The sequence below is a fragment of the Ranitomeya variabilis genome, chromosome 4, assembly GCF_051348905.1.
Source record: "Ranitomeya variabilis isolate aRanVar5 chromosome 4, aRanVar5.hap1, whole genome shotgun sequence".
In the NCBI taxonomy this organism is placed as follows: Eukaryota; Metazoa; Chordata; class Amphibia; order Anura; family Dendrobatidae; genus Ranitomeya; species Ranitomeya variabilis.
Genome location: NC_135235.1, coordinates 23,835,639 through 23,862,694, shown reverse-complemented (window position 1 = coordinate 23,862,694; position 27,056 = coordinate 23,835,639). Strand labels below are relative to the sequence as shown.

Here is a 27,056-nt window from a genome sequence, read left to right as displayed (position 1 = left end):
ATGTAACCGCTGTAAAACTGCCATGAGCCTATTGTTTGTTATGTTAGGCCTTTGATAGCCTGTCTGCGGTCCTTACTTTAAATACTCCTCCACTCACCACCTAGCTGCCTGTGTATCCATGTAACCGATGTAAAACTGCCATGACTGCCTACTGTTTGTTATTTTAGGCCTTTGATAGCCTGTCTGCGGCCCCTACTTGCAATACTCCTCCACTGACCACAATGCTGCCTGGAGTGCCTGCCTGTGTATCCATGTAACCGATGTAAAACTGCCATGACTGCCTACTGTTTGTTATTTTAGGCCTTTGATAGCCTGTCTGCGGCCCCTACTTGCAATACTCCTCCACTGAGCACAATGCTGCCTGGAGTGCCTGCCTGTGTATCCATGTAACCGATGTAAAACTGCCATGACTGCCTACTGTTTGTTATTTTAGGCCTTTGATAGCCTGTCTGCAGCCCCTACTTGCAATACTCCTCCACTGACCACACCAATGCTGCCCGTGTACCCCTGGAACCTATTTAAAAGTTCATAGAGCCTAGTTATATATTTTATTTACTATTAATAAGGCCATGATGGACTACGCTGTACCACGCTACAAGCTAACCAGTCGACACTTCTTTTGCGAGAAAAGCCATCCCAACCCTCCACCAGCATGTAGAAGACCGCATTGTCCATGCACTCTGGCAATCTGTGAGTACAAAGGTGCACCTGACAACAGACGCATGGACCTGTAGGCATGGCCACGGAAGATTACGTGTCCATTACGGCGCAATGGGTTAATGTGGTGGATGCATGGTCCACAGGGGACAGCCTACTAAGTCTGTCTGCAGTCCCTAATTCAAATTGTCCTCCACTGTCTAAATCGGAACTTCCACCTTCTGGCTTTCGGCCTATAGTATCAGAAATTAAACTGCATTTGGCCTTCAACTTTGGTTAGGGCCTACTAACGGCTTCTGCCCCTCCCTGGTGTTGTCCTCAACTAAATAAAGCTGAGCTTCAACCTTCCGGCTCTCATTAAGTGGTTTTAAAAAAAAAATGGTGGTTAGGGCCTACTAACGGCTTCTGCCCCTCCCTGGTGTTGTCCTCAACTAAATAAAGCTGAGCTTCAACCTTCCGGCTCTCATTATGTGGTTTTAAAAAAAAAATGGTGGTTAGGGCCTACTAACGGCTTCTGCCCCTCCCTGGTGTTGTCCTCAACTAAATAAAGCTGAGCTTCAACCTTCCGGCTCTCATTAAGTGGTTTTAAAAAAAAAAAAAATGGTGGTTAGGGCCTACTAACGGCTTCTGCCCCTCCCTGGTGTTGCCCTCAACTAAATAAAGCTGAGCTTCAACCTTCTGCTCCAAATTACCATTTTAAAAAATGCAATAGGCTTTTCCGGCCTACTAAAGGTGTCTGCCCCTCCCTGGTGTTGTCCTCAACTGAACAAAGCTGAGCTTCCACATTCTGGCTTTCGCCCTATACTATCAGATATTAAACTGCATTTGGCCTACTAGTGTGGTTAGGCCCTTGAAACAGTGTCTGCTGCTCTTGGGTTTGCTACTCCACTGAACAAAGCAATGCCGCCTGTTTAGTCCTGTTACCAATTTTGAACTGCATGTAGCCTACTTTATTCTTTGGCCCTATATCTGTTTCCTCCTCATCCTGCCCATTGCCCAGCCACTGCTAAATGAGTCTGCTGGTACATTGACCTAGACCACTACATTCCCCTTGTACTCTACACAGCCAGAATCTGACCCTGCTGAAAGTAAGGTTCCCCTTCCCGCATGTTATACCACCTTACACAGGGACAAAGAGGAAGGTGCAGATGAAAGTGCAGGTTCCTTCATCAGGTGGGGGGGCATACTCGTTGGCGACGTCACTGGCACAGGGCCCCTCAGAGTACGCAAAAGTGTCGCTGCTGGTGGGAGGCGCCCCCGCCATGCAAACACACCGCCGTACTTTGAGGGGCCCTGTGCCAGTGGCAATGCGAACGAGTGGGCCCCCCCTGCTTGCTCAGGATCACAGCACTTGCAACTTTTAAATACTTACCTTTCCCTGCAACACCGCCGTGACGTAGTCCGCATTTCCTGGGCCCACGAAAAACTTGAGCCAGCCCTACTCCCCCCACAACTTTCCCCCAATTCCTTATGCCCAACTATTATTATACAGTTAATTAAGATTGGCAAGCTTCAGAAACAAGAATGGATGTTTTTGGCATTAAAATGGGCACTGTAGGTGTTTTCCTGGCCTCCACTCACTGCCGACTATGCTTCCCCATTGACTTGCATTGGGTTTCGTGTTTCGGTCGATCCCCGACTTTTAGCGATAATCGGCCGACTGCACTCGACTCGACTCTGGACAAAATCGGGTTTCCCAAAACCCTACTCGATCTTAAAAAAATGAAAGTCGCTCAACCCTACTTCTGAGCCATATTTCTTTTACGATTGTGACCTTCCTTCTCCAGCCCGTTCCTTACACCGCCCATTTTCACAGCGGCATCAAGAATGGCACCGTAGTCGTTATCAGTGGGCACGTCCTTCCCGAGGCCCAAAGGTTCGTAATTCTTTTCTTTAGTTCTACAGTATGTTGTATTGATTATTTATTTTCTAAGAAAATCTATGGCAAGGAAACAGAAAAATAGAAATCACTCCCCTAGTTACCCCAGATTGTCCTTCTCCATTACTGACCTGGAAACTTTTCTGGTGAGAACGTGCACAAGACGCCATGTTACTGCACCTCCATATTCACTATGAAGTGGGGACTTTCTTTTAGTCCATGAACTATTATCTACAGGAAGATTATATACCCCCCATTAGCAGACCACACTCCTTTTGAAGACCACACTTTTTTTGCAGAATCCAACCTTTTTTGAAGACTACTGTTTTTGCAGCCTACACCACTTTTCTTACCATGGCCCCTTTAAGACCACCCTTTTTTTCAGAATGCATCCCTTTGAATACTCTCTACCCCTTTTGAAGACCAACCTCATTTTAAGTCATACCTATTTTGGAGACCACACCTCTTTGGCGGCCCAAACCTCTTTTGCATACTAAATCCCTTTTGGAGATCACACCCCTTTTCCTGACCACACCCCTTTGGTAGACCACACCCCTTGATGAAGAGTTGTAAGGATGGTTTCTTTAGAAGAACTGCTGCCAAAGCCAAAGACTGTCTCCAAAGTGCTGAAGAGGCACAAATCTTTCCAAGACCGTCTTAGAAATGTCCCAATATGATGCTATTTTCACCCATGTAATCTTATTTATATTGCTTTTTTTTTTTAGGTTTTCCATGAATTTCCAGTGCGGCAGTACTGATAATGACGATATCTCCTTCCATTTCAATCCACGATTCGATGAAGGACTTGTTGTTTGCAACACGAGGGAAAGCAATAATTGGGGGAAAAGAGAAGTCAAGCCCGAGGTGCCGTTTCATAGGGGGCAGCCGTTTGAAATCCAGATCCTAATTACAAGCAGCGAATACAAAGTAGGTTTATCTGAAGCAAAACTTTTCTAAACTGTGTCGTCTGAACTGGCAAAATATCAGAATATTTATCCCACGGGGAACATGGAAACGGAAAAAAAATGGAGATGGCAGAATTATTGTTTTTTGGTCATTCTACCTCTCCTTAAAATGGAATAAAAATTTAAAAAAATTATGGTAATAATAAAAACTGCAGCTCGTATCACAAAAAAAAAAAAAACTCTGAATTTTATTGGCCAAAAAAGTAATAATAAAAAAAGCAAAAAGAGCCGAAAGAGACACATAAACCTGGATCCACAATTGTTTTCAGTGAATATAGTGTTTAATGAGACAAAGTTTTTATTAAAGGAAAAGCGATGTGCACCACCTTTTGCACATTGTTATTCCTGTGGGATTTCTGACCGGTGTCCTGCAGCATTTGTTGCATATGCCTTTCTTAAGTTGCTAGTCTACGACCTTATCAGGTGAGGGGTCTCACACGTCTATTTTCTCCGTACCATCGGATTGTCTCCTAGCCTTCTCTCCATTGAAGGTTTTTATTATGTTTCAGGGCCCAGTTTTCCGGAATCAGTACTTGGAATCTCGTTCATAGTCATGCGTGAAGTCACCACTTATTATTTTCAATGTACACTCATATACACCGTAGTACGTAGAGATGAACAGATCTTTTGAAATTGGATTTCTCCACTTTTTTTGAACATTTCCCACAGATCATAAGTTTGGCAAAACCTTCAATTTTCCTGAAAAGTCATGTGTGATACTCAGACGTATCTTAGCACTGCATTGAACCTTTTCCAAGCTCTTTAACCCCTTTCCGACATTGGGTATAATAGTACGCCGATGTTGGACTCCCTCCCTTTGATGTGAGCTCCACCGGTGAGCCCACAAATGTTCAAAACAGCTGCCATGTGCCCGCAATAGCCGTGGGTGGAATCGTGATCCACCCGCAGCTATTAATCCCTTAAATGCTGCTGTCAAATACTGACAGCAGCATTTAACTCTTGCTTCCAGCCATCGGACCGGAAATCCGCCCATCGGTGACCCCGTCACGTGATGATCACAGGTCACCGGTCCGTTGGCATGACAACCAGAGGTCTCCTGGAGACCTCTATGGTTGTCAATGCCAGCTTGCTGTGAGCACCACCCAGTGGTAGCACTCATAGCAAGTGAGTAAGGCTTTGTTTCCACGGTCCGGAATGGTAGCGCTTTGGACGCAGCGGACACCTGCCCCGTCTAAAGCGCTGCCGGCTTTTGTGTTCATTGAACCATGCGGAATCACCGCATCTTATAGATAGAACAGTGCTATTTATCTTGTGGAGACAGATAAATAGACATGTGTTGTGAATTCCATTTCCGGGCTCCCTCCTGTGGTCATGAGTGGTACTGTGTGAGTTCTGTTCTTGGGCTCCCTCTGGTGGCCTTTAGCGATACGGCTGGTCTGTAGCTGGGTTCCAGCTGCCTGGTTTTCTGCCACTCTGACTGCCTATTTAACTCCACCTGGACCTTTGCTTTTTGCCTGCTGTCGTTGTATTCAGTACTGGTTTGGTCTCTCTTGGACATCCCTTGTGACCTGTCTCCTCCTGGAGAAGCTAAGTCTTGCTAGTTCATGTTTGCTCATTGTTTCCTTGAAAATGTTTCTCACTATATGATGAGTTTAGTCCAGCTTGCTTATATGTGATTTTCTCGCTTGCTGGTAGCTCTGGGGTGCAGAGTGCGCCCCTCACATCGTGAGTCGGTGTGGGGGTTCTTGTATTCTCTGCGTGGATAGTTTTTGATAGCATTTTATACTGACCGCACAGATTCCTTGCTATCTTCTGTCTATTTAGTCTTAGCGGGCCTTATTTGCTTAAACCTGTTTTCATTTCTACGTTTGTGTTTTCCCCTTCACTCACCGTTATTATTTGTGGGGGGCTGTCTACACTTTGGGGTTTTCTCTGAGGCAAGTGAGGCTTTGCTTTCTCTCTAGGGGTAGCTAGTTTCTCAGGCTGTGAAGAGGCGTCTAGGTTTTTAGGAACGCTCCACGGCTGCCTTTAGTGTGTGTTGATAGGATCAGGGTTGCGGTCAGTAAAGTTCCCACATCCCCAGAGCTAGTCCAATATTCTGGTATATTTATCAGGTCAGTTCTGTGATCCTAACCACCAGGATCATAACAGACATGCTGCGATCTATAAAGACGCGCTGCATGTCCGTAAACGCAGGGCCGCCGGATTCGTGTTCGCACGCATAGTGGAGACGGGATTTCATAAAATCCCCTCCACTATGCTGTAACATCTGGACGCTGCCGGTTGGATGATGCGGCTGTACGAAGCATGCAATCCTCAGCAAATACTGAACGTGGAAACATACCCTAATTCTGCTATATAGAGGCAATCTGATCATCATCGCCTCTATGTAGCAGAGCCCATCGGGTTCTGGCAGCTTCTAGTCTCCTATGGGGGCTATTGAAGCAAGCCAGAAGATTAAAAAAAAATGTTTGTGGAAATATTATTTTAAATATATATAAAAGTTCAAATCACCCCCCTTTTGCCCCTTTCAAAATAAAACAGTAAAGAAAAATGAAACATGCACATATTTGGTATCGCCGTGTTAAGAATCAACCGATCTATCAATGAAAAAAGGATTAACCTGATCGCTAAACGGCGCAGCAAAAAAAAAGTCAAAACGCCCAAATTCCTTTTTTTACTTTGCCGCCACACTGCATTAAAATGCAATAACAGACGATCAAAAGAACGTATCTGCACCAAAATGGTATCATTACAAACATCAGCTCGGTGCCCAAAAAATAAGCCCTCACCCAACCCCATATCACAAAAAATGGAGACGCTACGGGTTCTGGAAATGGCAATTTTTTTTTATTTTAACAAAGTTTGGCATTTTTTTTCACCACTTAGCTGACAAATAACCTAGACATGTTTGGTGTCTATGAACTCGTAATCACCTGGAGAATCATAACGGCGGTCAGTTTTAGCATTTAGTGAACTTAGTAAAATATCCAAACAAAAAACAAGTGTGGGACTGCTCTTTATTTGCAATTTCACCGCACTTGGAATTTTTTCCCATTTTATATTATCTATCTATCTATCTATCTATCTATCTATCTATCTATCTATCTATTATCTATCTATCTATCTCTCTAGTATCTATCTATTATCTATCTAATTATCTATCTTTCTATTCACAAATAGTTGCTGCATTCCCTGCCTTGTCTTTTACACTGGCTACGATAATTCCTCCTGATTAGCTGTGCCTTACAATGTGAGATAGCTACAAAGCAATTTCTTATAATTCCGCATGAATTTGATTCAGGATTGAATCGCTCATTTCTGATGCTAAGTGCTCTGCAGAGCAGTGTGATGAACTTTAGGCCAGGCCTTAGGGTAAAGTCTGCAGTCATTTCATGTGACTGTAGACTTTTGAATCTTTGGATTCTTTGGTGCCAGCGCTAGGTCATGTGACTACATGTTTGCAATATGTCCACTTACGGCCACATTCCGACTAGACGTGCCTGGACTCACTCAATTCACTTGCATTGAGCAAAGCTGTACACGTCTAGTCGGGACATGACTTTATGAATGTAAATTGCATATTTGTGGTCACGTAGCTGCTCCCAGTGTTGGCACAGGAGAATCCTCACAGCATGTGTATCAGAGCATTGCTGTGAGCACTGTGTGGATTCAAAACGCCGCGCTCTCATAGATTAACTGCAATTTTTTTAAGTTCAAGTCTGGACAACCCCTTTAAGTGTCTCCATCTTTATGTGGGGAAGATAAAGGGATATTAAAGGGCCATTCTCCATTCGGAGATAAAAAAAAATAGAGACCAAAAAGGAGGAAGTAACAGAGTGTGTGGAAGACTATCTGATTGGCTATGCTGAACATGGAGAGCTATATCAAATGAGCTTTAGATTTTGGAATAGAAACACTTATGGAAAACTGTAGTGTCACTTAGTTTTCCTAGGCACAATTAGAGAACCAGCATTGACCATTTTATTCTCTCCCTCCTTTTTCTCTATCTGATATGGGTCTCTCTTCCAGGTTTCTGTAAGTGGACGTCACTTTATGGGGTACAGTCACAGGATTGCTCTTCACCGGGTCAAAGCTGTGATAATGATGGGCGGCATTAAGCTAACCAAAATTGATATACAATCACAAGGGGTAAGTGAGATCGGACAGCTCCGCTTATACTACCTTTATTTTATTCCTCATTCATCAGAATGTTTCTTATTGGCCTCTTTTAGACGGGCACATTAAGGGCAAATGTTAGGTATCTTTGTAGCAGTCAGTATAGATCCTTGGACAAGCGGTCAAGTGCCCAAGTGAGCCAATGATAGGCTTGTTTGAAAGTGGGTTTAGGGTAGGTTCAAATATATTGATAAGCACCCATTAAGATTTTTTAATGTAATGCCATGTGTTTCTTGCCCAATCCACGTGCCATGCATCTAGCCCACCCAATCCACATGCCATGCCTCTAACCCACTCAATCCACGTTCCACACTTCTAAACCCGCCCAATGAACATGCCACACCTCTAATTCTGACCTTTCAATGTACCACACCTCTAATCCTGCCCTATCAATGTGCCACATGTCTAATCCTGCCCTATCAATGTGCCACACCTCTAATCTAAACAATAAAAGGGAAAAGTGTAGTGGAAATAATGTCTAAGGTAGTAGTGTTTGTAACGCCACCTGTGGTACTCAGCCAGGGATGGCCGACGCTGCTTAAAGAGGTCCTCTGGGGATGATGGTATTGCAGCAGAGGTGGTATAGATCTCCATAGGTAGAACTTGATCCCCAGGGCTCTCCGTGCAGTTGGTAGAGATGATAGATGGTGAAGTACAGGAAAGAACTGGAGGACACAAGGTTGCAGTCTCATTACCTTTTACTGGTGCAGTTCAGGTACAGGTTACAGGTGTTGTTAGGAATCCAGGCAGCCTGGAAGTGATTTGGAATCCCCCTAGCCAGGTGAGGTTGGAAGCCTTCCTTACTGCGCTGTGTTCTAAGTTCCTTGCTGTCTGAGACTACACACAAGGTCCTCTCTCCCTCTGTCACTTTAGGTGGACACTACCCACATGGCAGGCAACTCGTGCCATTTTACAGGTGTCCCTTCTCGTGGTGACTCCAGGCTCTATCTGCTGCTGTGCCTTTGGGTGTAATGGTGGCCAGGAGACTTGGAATGTCCCACCTGCCGGTTTCTGCTGTGGGGCACACAGTTACCTGTTGTGAATTCTGCTTTTGGGTTCTCTCCGGTGGTAGTAGGTGGTAATGCAGTTGTCCCTGGGTTGCAGTCCTGGTCAGGTGTGTCTGCTGATTGCAATTCTGACTGGGGTATTTAGGTGTGCAGGATTCATTAGTCCTTGCCAGTTGTCAATTGTTGTTGGGAGGTGTTGGACCTCTGCCTGGTTCCTCCTGCCTTTCTGCCAAATCAGCAAAGATAAGTGTCTGGTTTTTTTTTCTGTGGCACACATGCTGTGTGCTTCATAATTCAGTGCTATTCTTTGTGTTTTCTTGTCCAGCTTAGATTGTGTCAGTATTTTCTCAGTCTTGTTGGATTCTCTGGGGTTGCAGATATTCATTCCACGTCTTTAGTTAGATTGTGGTATTTTTTGTATTATCTGCAGTGGATATTTTTGGAAGGGTTTTATTACTGACCGCCTAGTAATCTGTCCTATCCTTTCCTATTTAGCTAGAGTGGCCTCTTTTGCTAAATCCTGTTTTCTACCTACGTGTGTCTTTTCTTCTCCTACTCACAGTCATTATTCGTGGGGGGCTGCCTATCCTTTGGGGGTCTACTCTGAGGCAAGATAGTATTCCTATTTCCATCTATAGGGGTATTTAGTCCTCCGGCTGTGTCGAGGTGTCTAGGGTTTGTTAGGCACACCCCACGGCTACTTCTAGTTGCGGTGTTAGTTCAGGATTTGCGGTCAGTACAGGTTCCACCGACTCCAGAGAAAGTTTCATGCGGCTCCAAGGTCACCGGATCATAACAGTTACCCCCACAACCTCAGAATTCCAGCCTCCGGTTTCTGAGGTTGATCCTGGAGTGAGCCCAATCATAGATGATGAAGTGCAGGAAAGAACTGGAGGACACAAGGTTGCAGTCTCTTTACTTTTTACTGGTGCCGTTCAGGTACAGGTTACAGGTTTTTTTAAGAATCCCGGCAGCCTGGAAGTGATTCGGAATCCCCCTAGCCAGGTGGCGTTAGAAGCCTTCCTTACAGCATTGTGTTCTATGTTCCTTGATGTCTGAGACTTCACATAAGATCCTCTCTCTCTCTGTCCCTTTAGGTGGACACATGGCAGGCAACTTGAGCAATTTTACAGGTGTCCCTTCTTGTGGTGACTCCGGGCTCTATCTGCTGCTGTGCCTTCAAGTGTAATGGTGGCCAGGAGACTTGGAATCTCCTACCCGCCGGTTTCTGCTGTGGGGCATACAGGTACCCCCACAACCTCAGAATTCCAGCCTACGGTTTCTGAGCTTGATCCTGGAGTGAGCTCAATCATAGATGATGAAGTGCAGGAAAGAACTGGAGGACACAAGGTTGCAGTCTCTTTACTTTTTACTGGTGCCGTTCAGGTACAGGTTACAGGTTTTTTTAAGAATCCCGGCAGCCTGGAAGTGATTCGGAATCCCCCTAGCCAGGTGGTGATAGAAGCCTTCCTTACTGCATTGTGTTCTATGTTCCTTGATGTCTGAGACTTCACACAAGATCCTCTCTCTCTGTCCCTTTAAGTGGACACATGGCAGGCAACTCAAGCAGCAATTTTACAGGTGTCCCTTCTTGTGGTGACTCCGGGCTCTATCTGCTGCTGTGCCTTTGAGTGTAATGGTGGCCAGGAGACTTGGAATCTCCTGCCTGCCGGTATCTGCTTTGGGGCATACAGGTATCCCCACAACCTCGGAATTCCGGCCGCCGGTTTCTGCGCTTGATCCTGGAGTGAGCCCAATCGCAGCTTCACTCCAGTTTCTCTCTCTCTCCTCCTTTGCTCCTTCTCCCCTCACAGTCTCCTACAGAGTGCTCTCCTCTTGACTGACTAGCTAACTCCTCCTCCAGTCAGAATATATTTAGGGAAGCTCCCCTGAAATCGAGTTCAGATCTCCCTCTTCTGGCCTGGAGTCAGAACAGTCTTGTATTTACATGTTACCTGTTAAAGGGATCTTCCTTGCTTCCAGGCATAGCATTACCCTCCCCGTGAGGAAGGCAATACCACTGTAACAACCGGCTTCCTGGGGTGTTACACCTGCCCTTTCAATGTGCCACGCCTCTTTTCTTATCCAATGCATGCACCACGCTTCTATCCCCACTTTCAACTTTTTTTGTCGAACTTTCTGTTTCTATTCTTTTTACTTGGAAAAAAAAGCTGAAATACATTAAGACTATGGCATGCTTTGGTTTTAACCCCCTCCCACTACATCCAGTTTTAGCTTTTGGACTCTTGATTTTTCTTACCCTTTTTTAACACTTTTATTTGTATTTGTATTTTATTCTATATCGCCATATGGAAAAAAATTGTTTGATCCAAGGTGATTTGCAGTTTAAAATGCCACCATTCATTTTACCAAATAATTTACTTTAAAAAATTCTAAATGTGGTAAAAATAGTGAAAAAAAATACATCAACTGTTTTTTGTGTTTTGTTTTTAAAGTGTTCATTGTGAATATGGCAAAACAAAACTTACATAGATTTTTTATTTTTTTATTTTATGTTGCCATTTTCTGAGATCTACAACTTTTTAAAATCTTTTACTGAAGGAGCAGTGCGAATGTGTGTGGGGTTTTTATGAGCCATTGTACTGATTAGTATTATTTTTGGGAACATGCCGTGTTTTTATAGCTTTTTGTTGCATCTTTTGAAGGTGGCATAGTGTTAAACAAATGGCAATTCTGGTGATTAAATTTATTTATTCATTATTTGCTTTGCGTTTTATATTTTGATGGCTCCTAGTGATACCAAATATGTTTATTTTTTATTCTTTTATTTCCTTCCCCCTCACCTCTCACCCTCTCACCTTCCCCTTACTGTTGGGGTTCCTCAAGGATCAGTTCCCTCCTCTTCTCTTTGTATACTGCCCCTATTGGACAAACAATCAGCAGATTTGGTTTCCAGTACCATCTCTATGCTGACGACACCCAATTATACACCTCTTCTCCTGCTTTCACTCCGACCTTCTTAGAAAACACCAGTGATTGTCTTACCGCTGTCTCTAACATCATGTCCTCCCTCTATCTGAAACTGAACCTGTCAAAAACTGAACTCCTCGTGTTCTCTCCCTCTACTAACCTACCTTTGCCTGACATTGCCATCTCCGTGTGCGGTTCCACCATTACTCCAAAGCAACATGCCCGCTGCCTTGGGGTCATCCTTGATTCCGAGCTTTCATTCACCCCCCACATCTGATCACTGGCTCGCTCTTCTTATCTGCATCTCAAATACATTTCTAGAATTCGCCCTTTTCTTACTTTCGACTCTGCAAAAACTCTTACTGTCTCACTTATTCATTCTCGTCTGGACTATTGTAACTCTCTACTAATCGGCCTGCCTCTTACCAAACTCTCCCCGCTCCAATCTGTCCTGAATGCTGCAGCCAGGATCATATTCCTCACCAACCATTACACCGATGCCTCTACCTTGTGCCAGTCATTACACTGGTTACCCATCCACTCCAGAATCCAGTACAAAACTACTACCCTCATCCACAAAGCACTCCATGGCTCAGCACCACCATACATCTCCTCTCTGGTCTCAGTCTACCACCCTACCCGTGCCCTCCGCTCCGCTAATGACCTCAGGTTAGCATCCTCAATAATCAGAACCTCCCACTCCCGTCTCCAAGACTTTACACGTGCTGTGCCGATTCTTTGGAATGCACTACCTAGGTTAATACGATTAATCCCCAATCCCCACAGTTTTAAGCGTGCCCTAAAAACGCATTTGTTCAGATTGGTCTACCGCCTCAACGCATTAACCTAACTATCCCTGTGTGGCCTAATTAAAATTAAAAAAAAAAAAAAAAACACAATCAGGTTCCTCGCATCATGTTCTCATACACTTTATGCAGTTAATAGCACTCTGTGTCTGTACTGTTACACACTTAGGCAGTTAACTGGTTCATGCAGCTTTACATGAACACCCGAGCCTTACACTATGGCCGGTCCAAATAACTAAAGCAATTGTTACCATCCACCTCTCGTGTCTCCCCTTTTCCTCATAGATTGTAAGCTTGCGAGCAGCAGGGCCCTCACTCCTCCTGGTATCTGTTTTGAACTGTGATTTCTGTTATGCTGTAATGTCTATTGTCTGTACAAGCCCCCTCTATAAGTTGTAAAGCGCTGCGGAATATGTTGGCGCTATATAAATAAAAATTATTATTATTATTATTATTCCTTATTTCTGTGTGGGGAAATAGGAGAGGAGGGATTTGAACTTATATATTTATTTTCTAATTTTCTTAATATTTTTAGAAGCTTTATTTTTATTACTTTTCACATTATTTTGTACTCTCCATAGGAGACTTCAACCTGAAATCGCTTTATTGATTGTACTATATACTGTGATATCACTTTATTGTGATAAATAGTGAATACAATGATCTCCCTTGAAGTCCAAAGCTGGTGGTGATGTGATGGGGGCCTTCAGTAGGCCCCTATCTACAGATGGAAAGGACAAGCACCTAGCAACAGCCGATGGTTACCGCCGTCCTGGCTTCTAAATGTCATCCGAAACAAGTCTGAATATATTGCTGTGCGCATAATCGCTGATGATGGGGTGAGGTCCTGATTGGGGCATTGTTTCCCCTCTCTGTGGACTTTTAGTTTGCAGATTTTGGGGTCTTTGTGAACCTCCATGACCTCTTTATTACAAAGATGGATGCAGTTTTCCAGAGTAATGTTAGGCCTCTCAGCGGAAGTGAGAGATGGACAATGTTGCTATGTAGTTGCCCTTTACCTTAGCAAAATGTAGTTTGTACTTCCATAGATTACCAGAAAACCCTTATTTTCTTTGTGTCACCTAGCAACAACTCACTTCACTGCCCATAGCAACCAATCAGAACTCAGTTGATATTTTATAAACCCCTTGGGTAAAATGAAAGCTGCGCTGTGATTGGTTGCTATGGCGAAAAAAGACAGTATTTCTTTGAGGCCTACTGTGCTCAGTAAATCGGAATTCCCTCTGTCAGCCAATCAGTACCCCAACAATGTGATCATAGGGATACTTTGACATCTGGAGAACTAACAAAGACCCCAGCATTTGCTGTGTAATACAGATGTAGCAACATATAAAATGCACATCAATAATCTAAGGGGAGAATTCACATCCTCTGAAGTCTTTGCTTTCAGTCACACTTCCTTTCCCGTTGTTGCTATCAGTCCTGCTAAGACAAGTAGTTCCACAAGTGGTCTCTGACAACAAAACTGATATGAGTTTCCCTGAAAAAACAATCAGACATAAAACAGCCCTGCTGGGCAGTTAGCGTCCAGTAAAAACACGAAAAAAATCAAACACGTGGCACACCAGTTTATAACCGACTCTGAATTTCGCATGTCGGCTTCTTCCTGGGGAAAGTTGGCCCTGCTTCCAGGTCCATGATTATATAAGCCGTTGACCCCTACAGGATTCCTTCTCCATATAAATGAACCATAATTATTAACTCCTTACACTAATTCATAAAAATCCCCATTTTATCATATTGCAATGATAAAATATCTATAAATACACCACACAAACCATTCAGAAATATATTTTGGCTAAGGAAACCAAACCATTCTCTAGTATAGCATCAATAAAAGCATAGTATTATTTGTGTGCATGTGAAAAATATCCATACGAATAATACCTTCCTCCCCTATATCAAACACGCAGCACACCAGCTTCTATCCGATCCTGGGTTTCGCTTGATGGCTTCTTCATGGGACAAGCTGGCCCTCCACATACCGTCCCCACCCCAACCTGGTCCTTTGATTGCTTCTCTTCAGTGTTCTCACTTTGGGTCTTCAGACGCCACTGACTAGGCCCTGTGTGGTCATGTGAGGTGCGATGTACATCATCGATGTCCGGCTCATGAGTAAGACTGCTTAGTGCAGTCGAAACGCGTCAACTGGGTTATGACGACCATGTAAATTTTTCTTTTGTATGCACTATATTTTCTTTTGAAAAATAAAAAGAAAAGGAAAATCCAGTCCTGTTGAGCCGGACTCCAATTTTTTCTATATTCCTTGATGTGAGGCCTGTGTCTGAGCCTCGGATGGATGAGCATAGAGCTGCCAGGTGAGCTGGAATCAAGTTTTTGTACATCATTGACGTTATCGATGAATGTTGCTTCTGATGTGAACGCATGGGGCCTAGACAACAGCAGGGTCAAAAAAATGAAGACACAGACGCCTCTGGAAGAAGAATTAGACAGAAGAGGAGCCAATTGGGAGGACCGGGTAGAGACAGGACATTTAATGAGCAGGAGAGGGGAGGATAGAGTTACATTTTTTTAGAGCCTTTCCGGAAGATTTGATTTGCACCAAATTTATGCAATGCAAATCAAAACCTCTTTCTCCAAAATTGAGTAAATCTGCCTGAATCAAAACTGTGGAGATTGGATTCCACTCAAATCACTTTATAACATTTGCAAAAACTGGAGCCAACATTTTATATACTATGGATACACTTAAATATATCACCAGTAATAAATCAAATATTTTTGCAAATTTTTCAGGTTGGATTTCACCATCATTACTTTCCAAGTGGACAAATACAAAATGTAAGATCTGCTTATTATAATATTTCTGTATTTATGGGTGGTTACATTCTTCTGATGTAGGCAAAGCATCATAATGGTTGTACAAAAAATGCCTAGAATTGGCTGCAAAAACAAAATTGACGACTCTCGAAAGAGGAAAAAATCAAGATGCCATAGAGGTGTCCAAAATATTTTCACTGAAAATGAATTTGTATCTCAGAAGACATCATGGCCCTAATATTGGAAACCTCTCGTAGAGAATAGTTTATCTCTGTATTTACCAAGAATATTTATAAACTGAACTGAAAAATAAAAGTCATTGTTGGGCTGTACATCATTTTATGGCGTAGCTTTACATCCTTTGTTCCAGAACTTCAGAAATGTAAACAAAAATGTTTTTTACAAACTTATACCATGGCTTTACGTACTTTTTTAGAATTTTTGACTCTCCATATATATTTTTTAATCCTAGTCTTAATTTTCCAGTCCGTTCCATTCAGCACCAGTTTGCACAATGGCGTCAGCGATGGCTCCGTGGTTATTGTCCGCGGCGATGTCCAACCTTTAGCTGACAGGTGTGTGATTTTGTTTTTTGACATGAGATCGATGCCTTTGAGAATGTTTCTTTGCTCTTATCTAAAAGCAACTAAGCAATTCCAGATATATATTTTTTTTTAGGTTTTCTATGAATTTCCAGTGCGGCAGTACTGATAGTGACGATATCGCCTTCCATTTCAACCCACGTTTTGATGAAGGACTTGTTCTTTGCAACACGAGGGAAAGTAATAAATGGGGTGATAAAGAAGTCAAAGGCGAAGTGCCCTTTATGAGGGAACATGAATTTGAAATCCGAGTCCTTGTGACAAACAATGGATACAATGTAGGTTTGCGTAAGTTACTTTGTTATTTCTAAATACACATATGACATAGACATCTCTTGAAAGAATATCTCAAAATCATGTTTTGCTTTTCTCAAAGTTGGTCATCTTAAAATATGTCAAGCCAAGAGTAAAGACAATCAATATATTTAAGGCTGGGATGAGATTGCTTATGTGAAATCAGGTTTAACTCAGTTTTTTTTGTTAAATGCATTCTTTCTGGTTTTTTGTTAAATATGTTATTTTTTACAAAGTTTTTGTGTGGTTTTTTTTACCATGTGACCAATCTTTATTAAAAACACAGGATATAAATATTGCAATTTTCACACTGGCCACTGGGGCTTTTTATTATCTAACTTCCTGTTGTTTCAGGAAATGCACACTTACATTAGCAGCAATGAACGGACGCTGACCCTATCTTTTGTATCGAAGCATCTAATGAGCGTCTGCAAAGTGTATAACAGTCATCGTGCAGGCAGGCTTCCTCTATCTGAAATCATTTTCTATTCCAGGTTTCTGTGAACGGACATCACTATTTGGGATACAATCACAGGATTCTTCTGCAGCGAGTCAACACTTTAGCAGTGATGGACTGTGTGGCCCTAAGTAGTGTCGAGACACAAGGACAAGGGGTAAGAGAGGTTCTACCTGCGCTTAAAGAGGACCTCTTACTTTATTCCCGATGCTTCTGAGTACTTTTTTTTATATCTGCCATATGATATATGTTTGTTATATGTTTTTTTTATTTAGTGCTGATTTTTTTTATTGTTTTTAGCAAAGGGGTGTGGCTTATAGATTCTCTGTCTTTACTCTGCAAAACTACCCTGTAAGCTCCGCCCACTTGTAAAGACCATAAAAAGAGCCATATGGCATATTTAAAAAAACACACAAAAAACAGAATTCTCATTGTAGGGATCAAAATAAGAATAAAAACTAGATATTTTGGACTTGGCGACAGGTTCTCTTTACATTATGATCATATGTATTTCATTATTTCTGAGTGGTCAGAAGGTTTCTAAATAAGAAAATAAATAAATACCTATCCTGCCCTAAAATTTAGTTTTCAGTCACATTATATGAAGGAAATTTAAAAAAAATCGATTCCAAGTAGATTTTACAATTTTCAAAAATAAAAAAAAGGCAAAATTGTAACATAAATATACCCTTACATTTTTAATTTCATTTTTTAGGGTGGATGCCATCATCATTATTTTCAAGATGGAAAACTGCAAAATGTAAGAGATATTTTAATATATATATTAGTTTTCTTCCAAAATGTCTATATTCTGGGTGATTACTAGAGATAGGAAAAACAATTTTTAATTTTTATTTTTTCATTTTTCGACTCTCCTGCCTCAAAGACAAATTGTCTCTCCTATCTGTCTCCTTATCACTAAAATCTGTATTGTTTTACTTTCCTCGCACACTAACTGCGTTGCTGTTACACACTATTTGTACAGTTTCTTCAGTGTTTTATAGCTTTCTCTCCCTAACTCTCTGGAAAACAGAGACATCCTCTCAGTATCCAGATTCAAACCAAAATGACTGCTGCATTCCCTGCTTTTGCTTTTATTTAGGCTATGATGGTCCCTCCTCATAGGGCAGTGCTGTTTTCTGCAATGTGTAAAATGGTGATGACCATTTTAAGCCTAAAGCAACAATTCGACAAGAATACGATTCACATCAGATCAATTTGGTCTTCTCTATTACATTTTGTCTAAGAATACATGTATCTTCTTGGCCACCCAACGTCATATTCAATAGGTGTCCAGGTTTCTGTTAGACAGTTTTGGATAAAAATTTAAGAGCTCGTCCAGACCTCCAATTTTCGCATACAAGTGCTATCTGTGTTTTTTACGGAGTAAAAGTAAAAGTAAGTAAAAGTAAGAAAACCAAATAAAAAAAACATAGAAACAAAACAGTAAATCAATATGTTATCACCATACCCATAACTCACCTGTACAATAAAAGCTACCAAGTATACTATGTGGGAACATGAACAGGAAGCTTCAAAACTGTCCAATATTTGTCTTCTTGACTTCCAAAACATTTTCTCAAAGGTAGATAAAAAAAAAATACCGACCTTTGTTTACTTTTAAGAACTTCTGCGCACTTGCTTACTGCGCACTTGCTTATTTTTTGCTTTACATGGTTCTATTAGATATTTTTTTTTGACATTTATGATCTTTATTTTCCAGTCTGTTCCATTCAGCACCGATTTTCTCCGTGGCGTCATTGATGGCTCCGTGGTTACTGTCCGTGGCTCTGTCCTACCATCAGCTGACATGTGTGTAATTGATTTATTATATTGCATTAATGATACAATTATGAATATAGATTTACTAATTTTCTAGAATCCAAGATTTTTGCTAATTTTTTTTGGGGGGGAAGGGACGAATCCAACATGATGGCTCCTAGCTGATCACCTTTTTGATGGATCATATGGGGCCAGGAAGAAATAAATGAAAAAAAATAAAAGAATGTTACTGCGTCCAGCTCTCACCTGATTGTCTTCTTCGGTCCGGTCTTCAGTTATATCTTCATCTCAGTCCTGGGCTCCCATTATTGAAGACTCACCATCATGATATTGTTTGAGAAATAAAAACTATTCCTCGGGTAATGTCATAATAACGTGCGTCATCATAGATTCATCAAAAATGACAACAAACACCGTTGTGTAGTGTGGCTACTCAATGCAACAGGTAAGGGCCGGCTACGTATATATTTTAATTTTATGTGTTTTTATGCTCTTAGATCTGGAGAGATCTCAGAACATAATAATGCACGTTCGATGGATGCAAATTGAATATAGAGGCAAAATTCTAGTGATTCTGTTGAATTGTAACTCTGGCAGATGTGCTCATCCTTATGTACAGTCGTTTGGATTATAATAAACCAGCAGATATTGAACAAGGATGATTTCACACAAACTTTTTTTTTTTTGCAACAGTGGCACTTTTTTTTTGTTTGTCGCCAAAGCCAGACGTAAACGGATCAAGAAGTAGAGATCATTTCTGCATTCCTTTCCTTTTCTTTCTTAATGCTCTTCTTTTCCCCGATCCTAGACTACTACACTTAGATAGCGCTCTTCTTTTCCAAAATCCTTAAGGAAAATTCTTATTCCTTTTGTAGTGACCAGAAAAACCATTACTAATGGAGCGCCCCCACGTTAGGGCAATGGGGTACTCGGCACCGGGTCCTTCGGTTCGGGGGATGTCACGGTGGCCCGACCCAGTCCGTGGCCCTTTGAGGGGCGCCCAATAAAAGGGGCAAGTTTGTACGGTGTTCGTGACGCCACCTGTGGCATTCAGTCAGGGCGACCAACGCTGCTTAGGGGTCCGCTGGGGTGATGTTATGGCAACTAGATAGTATACCTTCCCACAGGTGAAGTATGTCCCCAGGGCTTCCCAGGAGTGTAGATGGTGATGGTGTAAGGCGCAGTGAAAAACGAGGACACAAGGTTGCAGTCTCTTTACCTTTTACTGGAAGCTTCAGCATCCACAGTCCAGAGTACAGATCACAGGGCAGGCAGAATCTGGCCGGTCCGAAGGCAAATCCAGAATCCCCTTATCCAGGTGGAAATCAGTAGCCTTCCTACTAGCGCCTGTGTGTTGTAGTCCCTCCCTGCTGAGCAACTCGGTAAGGTCCTCACAACTTTCGTGGATGTTCTAGATGTTGTTTCTTCCTCTCTGTCCCCCAGATGGTATGGATAGGACAAACCCATTTGACTGATTGCCTGAGGCTTGTTTATAGGGACCCTAGAGACGCCCCGTCCCCCACAATTTGCCACCGTGTCTTCTTAGCTATTAAGGTTGGGCAGCCAACTTGGAATTGACTATCCTGCCGGTCTCTGAAGTAATGTGTAGAGTCAATTACTCCCTCGGTGTTCCGGCCACCAGCTACACGCCTCAGAAGGAGGCAGCCTATTTCAGGGCCGAACTCCTCCCGGTGTTTTCTCCTTGTGCTGTGACTTCGTTTCTCACTCTCTACAACACAATTCTCTTTGTGTCCTTTCTTTGGATGCTGCCACACGTGGGGCAGGTGCAGCTCCGTAGCTTTCTGTCCCGCTAGGCCTCTGTCAGGATCCCACCCCTGACAGGGATCCTCTGTCTGCAGCTCAGATGTTCCTCCTTCTCCCCCTGTCTGCCTGACAGGTACTCACTGGGTCAAACCCAGGCAGCGTCTGACTAACTTCCTATCCAAACCACCAGTTTTACCCTTCTGTGAGGAGTGCACTAATAGATAGGAGCATGGCTCCCCCTGGTGGATTGGAGTGTGAAGTGTGGTGTATGTTTGGTGATACCTGGAAGGATGGACTCCTTTATTACCCTCGGACGTAATATCACTCTCCCTGGTGGAAGAATGACATTACTGCAATGACCAGGACTCTGGGGCGCTGCACTAATGTATGTTATATGTCATATGGTAAGTGTGTTCTCTATTCCTTACATGATTATACTTGTGACACCAGCTCCCCGTCTTGCCTTGGGAGGAGGTAAATTATCTCACAAGGCAGTGCGTCACTTTCGTTTTGAGTATAATCTTGTTTTGGGCTGAAACACCTTTCCATGGTCAGACTCATCCATGATCCACTCCTTAAGAATGTTCTGTGTTCGGAAAGTCTTCATCCTTGTACTCAGAATGTTATTTCTTCCTTTAGGTTTGCCATAAATTTCCAATGTGGTCGTGCTGAAATTGATGATGTTGCCTTCCATTTCAATCCGCGTCTTAACGAAGGACTCGTCGTTTGCAACACAAAGGAACAAGAGAATTGGGGAGAGGAAGTGAACAAGTCTGAGATGCCTTTTCAGAAGGGGCAACTTTTTGAAATCCAGATCCTAGTAACAAAGTGTGAATATAAAGTAGGTTTATATAATCATCTGCATTTCACGCAGGATCTAATCTGGAGCATAAAGGAACCAAAACTAATTTAGAAAAAGCTATTTTTTTTTTTTATTCCAAAATAAATATTTGAGGTTTTAAGGAAAAGAACTTTTCATGATAAATGGCCCCAGACATGTGTATGGAGGTGGTACAGGAGATTGTGCAATAGTTATCGGTGGTGTAGAGACAATTTCAGTCTCACTTTTCCTGACCATGTCATATCCTCCAATCTTATAATAAAACGCTTTTCTTCCAGGTTTCCGTGAATGGACGTCACTTTATGGAATATTATCATAGAATTCCTCTCCACCGAATCAGCACTTTAGCAATAAAAGGCGATGTCAAGCTGACCAGCGTGGAGATACATACACCGGGGGTGAGTGAGATGATAGGAATATATGAATGTTGCATACCGCGGATTAAAAAAAAACACTGCCACAGCTACCGCTTGGCCCTCCTCAAGGCTCCCTCCGTCCTCTTGTTTTCTTGACGTCTTCTTCTGGCATCTTCCACACTGCAATCTCCAGTGGCGAACAGGCCTCTGGCGTCACAACACATGTCTTATTGTCACAACATAACAATAGGCATCGGCCGGGGACTAGTCAGCCCTCGAATCAATGGTAGAGAGTGAAGGTGCAGCACGAGGACATTGTGCACCAAAATAAAGAGGCTGAAGGGAGTAATTGAAGGACCAGAGCGAAGGTTGTGGTGGAGGGTCAAGTGCGGAGTTGAGTATTATTTTTATTTTTTTTATCCAAATCAAATTTGCTGTCCCAATTTTTGTATTCTGTGGAATTCAAATTTTGGAAGATGTGTGTTTACATATCATAGTACTGGGACGGCTGTGTAGGTGCTTGTCCCCCGATAAAAATGATACCTTTTGTGTGGAAATCCGATGCACCAGTCATGAGAAATTAGGTGTAGAAGCCATATGCAAATCAGGCTCGGGGAGTGGCAGCGCATGTGGGCGGCTTCTTCCAAGTGCATGGCCACGCCCCACTGCACTACTAGTCTGATTTGCAGATGGCGTCTACTCCTAATTTCTCATGACTGGCACATGGGATTTCCACAAAAAAGGTGTCATTTTTATCAGGGGACAAGCACCAGTAGAGCCCTACCAGTACTACTATATGTAAATATATACTGTCAGGTTCCCTTTAATACCAAAATACAATTAACACTACAATATAACATCTGATAACATAAGAATGTAGGAGTATACTCTTAGACTCTAAATACTTTCCTCTTATATTCATGAATGACTTTTATCTGTTTTTTTTTTCTCTAGGGCGGATGCCAACAACATTAATTTCCAGGTGGCCAGAAAAAAGTTGATTTTAAGTTTTGTTTTTTTTTCAATTGTCACTCTTCTGGGGTGATACAATAAATTTATACAATATATCTTGTGAACAGGATAATTTGAGCAATAAACGTAAATATTAAGCACGGCTACTGCGTCTCATTATAAAATGCACTCATATACGGGTAAGGAGGGTGTTTGGGCCTGAGCTGAGCTTCTGCTTTGTGACTGCAGATTGGCAAATACTGACAGTAAGGGTATCACTATAATAGGTGCAGGGGTTGCAATCGCACCGGGGCCCTAGAGCATTAGGGGCCCAAAAATTCTCTTTGGCCTATATGAAAAGACCATTACCATTAAAGACTTACAATAATTAGAGGCTCCATTGGAGCTTGTGCAATGGGGTCCATGAGCTTCACGTTACACTACTGCTGACAGTTGTGTATTACATACACTGTCAGGATTGGCCTCAAATGACAGAGGGAGCCAGTGGTCGTGGTCACATGTCAACTAGATTGCTTCTCTATTAATAGATAATAATAAGAGGGAAGAGGTTAAAAAATAAAAATATATATTATACTCAGCTGTCTTTTGCCCTCATTTGAGTCCTTACGTCACCACCGCAACGACCGGCATCACTTCTGACGTAACCACGTGGGCCTCAGCACAGGAGGATTTAAAGAATCATGTGAAGGATCATAGCGCTGCTGTAGAATCGGTGTAAGAAATCAGATGAATGGCCTAAGACAAATTCTGAAAATTAGGACTCGCCGGAATTTTTGGAAAGTCACCAGAATGAAGTTATTCACTCAGCTCTGATAGTTATCCCAAAAAGGGGTTGTCCAGAGAGTATATGATCATTTTCAGGCAGGTACAGACTGGGGCTGAAATTCAGCCCTGGCATTTGAAATCACAAGGGCCCTTGTTGTCACTGTGCCCATGAACCAGATGGGAGATATTACTAATATTAGCCTGGATGGAGGAAAGGAAGATTTACTACAAGACCGATATTTCTAATGATACCCATGGCCTGGTGGGGTAAGTGACGGAGTCAGCGACTTGATGCTCCGTCACAACTCTTAACAGTATGGGTGCCTTGAGAACGCCAATTCTGTTAGTAACGTAGCAGACAAGGCAGCCCACGACCAGACAGGCCCTTCTGGCATTTGCCAGAATTGCCAGATGGCCAGTCCGGCCCTGTTTTCAGAATACTAGGTGTCTGAACCATGGGAAGTCCACTGATCATAAGGATGGCATCTGAAATATCCAAGGACTGCTGGATAAAGCCGACTGTTGAACTCATCTTCCTCTGGCAGTCCTATGGACAGTGAATGGAGTGGTGGCATGCAGGTGCGGCATTTCTAAAGAATGGTTTGGGTCCCTATAGATAGAAAGGAAAGTGTAACAGTAAAGATATCAGTTAGTTGGAGCCTGGTATGTGTTGGTTGTGTCTCATGCGCCCAGATATGTGGACTCTTCCCCATCAGTATCAGCTGCAGTGGTATATGAATACACATATGGTCCAGGTGTAGGTGAGTATATATTGTAGGGTAGATGACCACACTATTGTTAGAACATTAGGAACATTAGGAAACAAAGTGAGATGGGACTGGGAGTTCTGTGAACTTGGTTTCAATTCTACGTCTGTGCTCGGAGACATGAGCCTGCATTTTCATGGTCAACACTCCAACATATCCAAGTCCACGGCCCACTTAATGAAATACATGGTTTGAGTTACAAGTATAATGCCCATTATATTTAATCTGTTAGTGTGTGAATGTGGAACTTCTCTGTGCATTGTTACACTGGGCATAAATGAGGCAAGAAAATGTCACCAGATTCTGTCTCCCAGTGATGGTGGTCTGTATCATCTGGGAACAAATTCTACCCAACTAATGTATCTGCTACTTTTTTTTATATGACATGGGATGTGTTTTGGAAAATGTGCCAGGACTCCCTTTCTGTAGGATATGTCCATGTTTGTTTAGTATCTGGCTTATTTTGTAAATGTCAGGTGTGATAACGCATGAGACGTGTGGTCTTGTTTGTCATGTGGTTGTAGGAGGATTGGCCTCGGGGTATCACAGGTTGTGTTCAGATGTTGATAGTGAATATTTCTGGGGAACCGCTGGATATCAACCTCAATGTCATTTCATTCAACTGAGTGTCGCATATATCGTTCTTCAGACATTATACTCCTTATTTTGGAAGATAGGTAGGGATTTTATCAGCCCTGGCAGGTGACGCCTATCAAACCAGCGGAGTTTATTCTTGTCGATAGGTTTGGAAGAGAGGTCAAATGTAATTCAGTAATTAGTTACCACTGGACCTGTACATTAAGAAAAATAATCTTATTCTTTTTATGCTCTAGTAAGCAGGATATAGAGGGAAGATGTGAGCTATGTTGAGAGTGGAAGATCTCAAGGTTCTCAATGGATGACTGCCAAATACATTGTCAATATAATGTAACCAGATAAGAACCAATTTACAGAACCGATGAGTTAGTAGTTGGAGCGCCCCCACACCGCCGCAGGGCCGAGGGGTACCCGGAGCCGGGCCTCTGAGTCTCAGTTCTGGGGTTGTCACGGTGGCTAGACCCGGTCCGTGGCCCTGTCTGTCAGTGGGGGACGTCCGGTGCAATAAGGGGTGTTGTAACGGTGCAGTTGTGGGGTGCAGGTCGCGGTAAATAATGAGGACACCAGGTTGCAGTCTCTTTACCTCTTTACTGAAGATCTCTGGGTCCTCAATCCAGAATACGGCTCACCAGGCTGCGCAAGTCCGGCCGGTCCAATGACACTTCCAGAGTTCTCTTCACAGGAGGAAATCTGTGCCTTCCCCCTAGCGCTATGTGTTGTAGTCCTTCCCTGCTGTGCTTACGGAAAGTACCCCACAACTGTTGTGTCTGTTTCTGATGTTCCCTCACAACTCGACTAGATGATGTTCTGCTAATCCTCCGTCCCTCCCTGAGGTTCGGGTAGGAACGGCACCCGTTTGACGGGTAGGCCTGGAGTTCTTCCGGGACCCTAGAGACGCCCCTCTCCCACAATTGCCTCCCAAGACTTCATAGGTGATTTGAGTTAGACAGCCCGCCTGAGACTGACTGTCCTGCCGCTGTTTGGAGTATTGCTTGAAGCTGAATGTTATTCTACTCCCTCGGCGTTCCGGCCACCGGTAGTGCGCCTCAGTAGGATGTTGCTTCGGTCTTACAGCACGACTCCTACTGGTATTTCTCCTTTGCGTGTTCCCGTTTCTCACTCAGCACAATCTATCTCTCTTCTAATCCTTTCTTGGGCACCGCCGCTACCCGGAGCAGGCACGGTCCCGTTACGTTCGTTCTCGTTGCCAAGCCTCTGTCAGGATCCCACCCCTGACAGAGACCCTACTGTATCTTCCCCTACAACACCCTCTGCCACAAGGTGTTGCCTGGTTCCAACCCAGTCAGCTTTCTCATCTAACTTCCTGCCTGACCCCCAGTTTACCCACTATGGTGGGGAGTGGCCTAATGAATAGCACCCTTAGCTCCCCCCGGAGGCCCGGCTGTGAAATGTATTGGTGTCTGTGATACCTGATCAGATGAACTCCTTCAGTGCCATCGGACGCACCATAGCTCCCCATAGTGGCGGAGCCACAGTACTGCAACGACCAGGACTCTGGGGCGCTGCACTCCCCCCTGGTTAAACACAGTACTCCGGGACTGAGAAGAAAACAACAATACAAGTTTAGCAAAAAGACATACAATTTTTGTTGAGTGCAAATAACAATACGTATACTTGAACAAGCTTCCCTTTATGGGAGGTGAGAATACTTGAACGTTACAAAACATGGTTAAACATTAAACATTATAAATTACAGGCTATAAATAACTCCTGTTACCCAACCAGGTATTCTACTAAGTGCAAAAATTGCTGAACAATACTTTAACATTGCCTTTAAGGACATACACTCTGTATCCACCAAAGACCTTCCTATAATCACATTATAAGGTAAATTAACTTTTTTCATTCTCCTTCTTTGAATCTGCAGGACCGCCTGTCCTATCGGCACCAGACCTACTGCCTCTCCTTTCTGTTACAGGACCGCCCCGTTCAGCCAGGGCCTACTGCCTTTTCAACTTCTATACACAGTATAGATCATAACATTACTTTCAGTTTTAGAAGCACTGAGCCGTCTACGTATGGCTCCTAGGAGGACTCACTACCCAACCCCTACGGGTTCACTTTCTGTCTTCTGAAACACATTATTAACTCTTTCTTTACAATAACTAACTTACTATGGAGGACTCAGGGTTTACCTTCTATCCCTAGTTTCTTATCAACATTCTCAACTATCCCCTTATAACATCAATCTTCATTACTATTTTCTTTCTGGAAACATCATCTGCATTTCTCTACATTTAACCAATCAAATACATATAACTTTTACATGTAAGAATTATCATCACTTTCGCTCATCAAGACATTATTGCTATCCATCAATCTTAAAGCAATACGATTCTTCAAATATACACGTGGATGTCCCCTTTAAGAAGGGACCAAGTCTTCAGGAGGTAGCATTTGTTCTCTAGCTACCAGTCCATACTCAGCAAAGGCTCCGGTGCGGTATCTTCGCAAAGAGTCTCTTTCTAAGTAAAACCAGTAGGAAACACCCTTAAGAAGGTGTGAACTATGTACAAGAAGTTTGTATCATGCACTGTTCATGATTGCGGCAGTTTTTTAAGACTTGTGCAAAAACTTAGAAAAAATAAACAAAACAACAAGGATCCCGGGTCAACAAAGGGATCCATAAGGAATTAACCCTGAACGGGTTT

At 42.9% G+C, this 27,056-nt stretch overlaps 1 protein-coding gene across 2 annotated transcripts in view; it reads left to right on the top strand.

Moving 5' to 3' along the window:
- Nucleotides 1–22,397, top strand: part of LOC143769514 (galectin-8-like) — a 31,902-nt gene extending 9,505 nt beyond the window's left edge. The window contains exons 2-13 of one of the 2 annotated variants that reach the window (XM_077258138.1): nucleotides 2,445–2,533; nucleotides 3,262–3,463; nucleotides 7,495–7,614; nucleotides 15,164–15,208; nucleotides 15,674–15,762; nucleotides 15,866–16,067; nucleotides 16,578–16,697; nucleotides 17,256–17,300; nucleotides 18,264–18,352; nucleotides 20,726–20,927; nucleotides 21,206–21,325; nucleotides 22,238–22,397. In XM_077258138.1, the coding sequence (XP_077114253.1) occupies nucleotides 2,445–2,533; nucleotides 3,262–3,463; nucleotides 7,495–7,614; nucleotides 15,164–15,208; nucleotides 15,674–15,762; nucleotides 15,866–16,067; nucleotides 16,578–16,697; nucleotides 17,256–17,300; nucleotides 18,264–18,352; nucleotides 20,726–20,927; nucleotides 21,206–21,325; nucleotides 22,238–22,258 (1,344 nt within the window). In that variant the 3' untranslated portion in view covers nucleotides 22,259–22,397. The remainder of the gene's footprint in view (nucleotides 1–2,444; nucleotides 2,534–3,261; nucleotides 3,464–7,494; nucleotides 7,615–15,163; nucleotides 15,209–15,673; nucleotides 15,763–15,865; nucleotides 16,068–16,577; nucleotides 16,698–17,255; nucleotides 17,301–18,263; nucleotides 18,353–20,725; nucleotides 20,928–21,205; nucleotides 21,326–22,237) is intronic. The other variant, XM_077258139.1, reaches the window with a different exon arrangement.
- The last annotated feature ends 4,659 nt before the right edge of the window (nucleotides 22,398–27,056 follow it).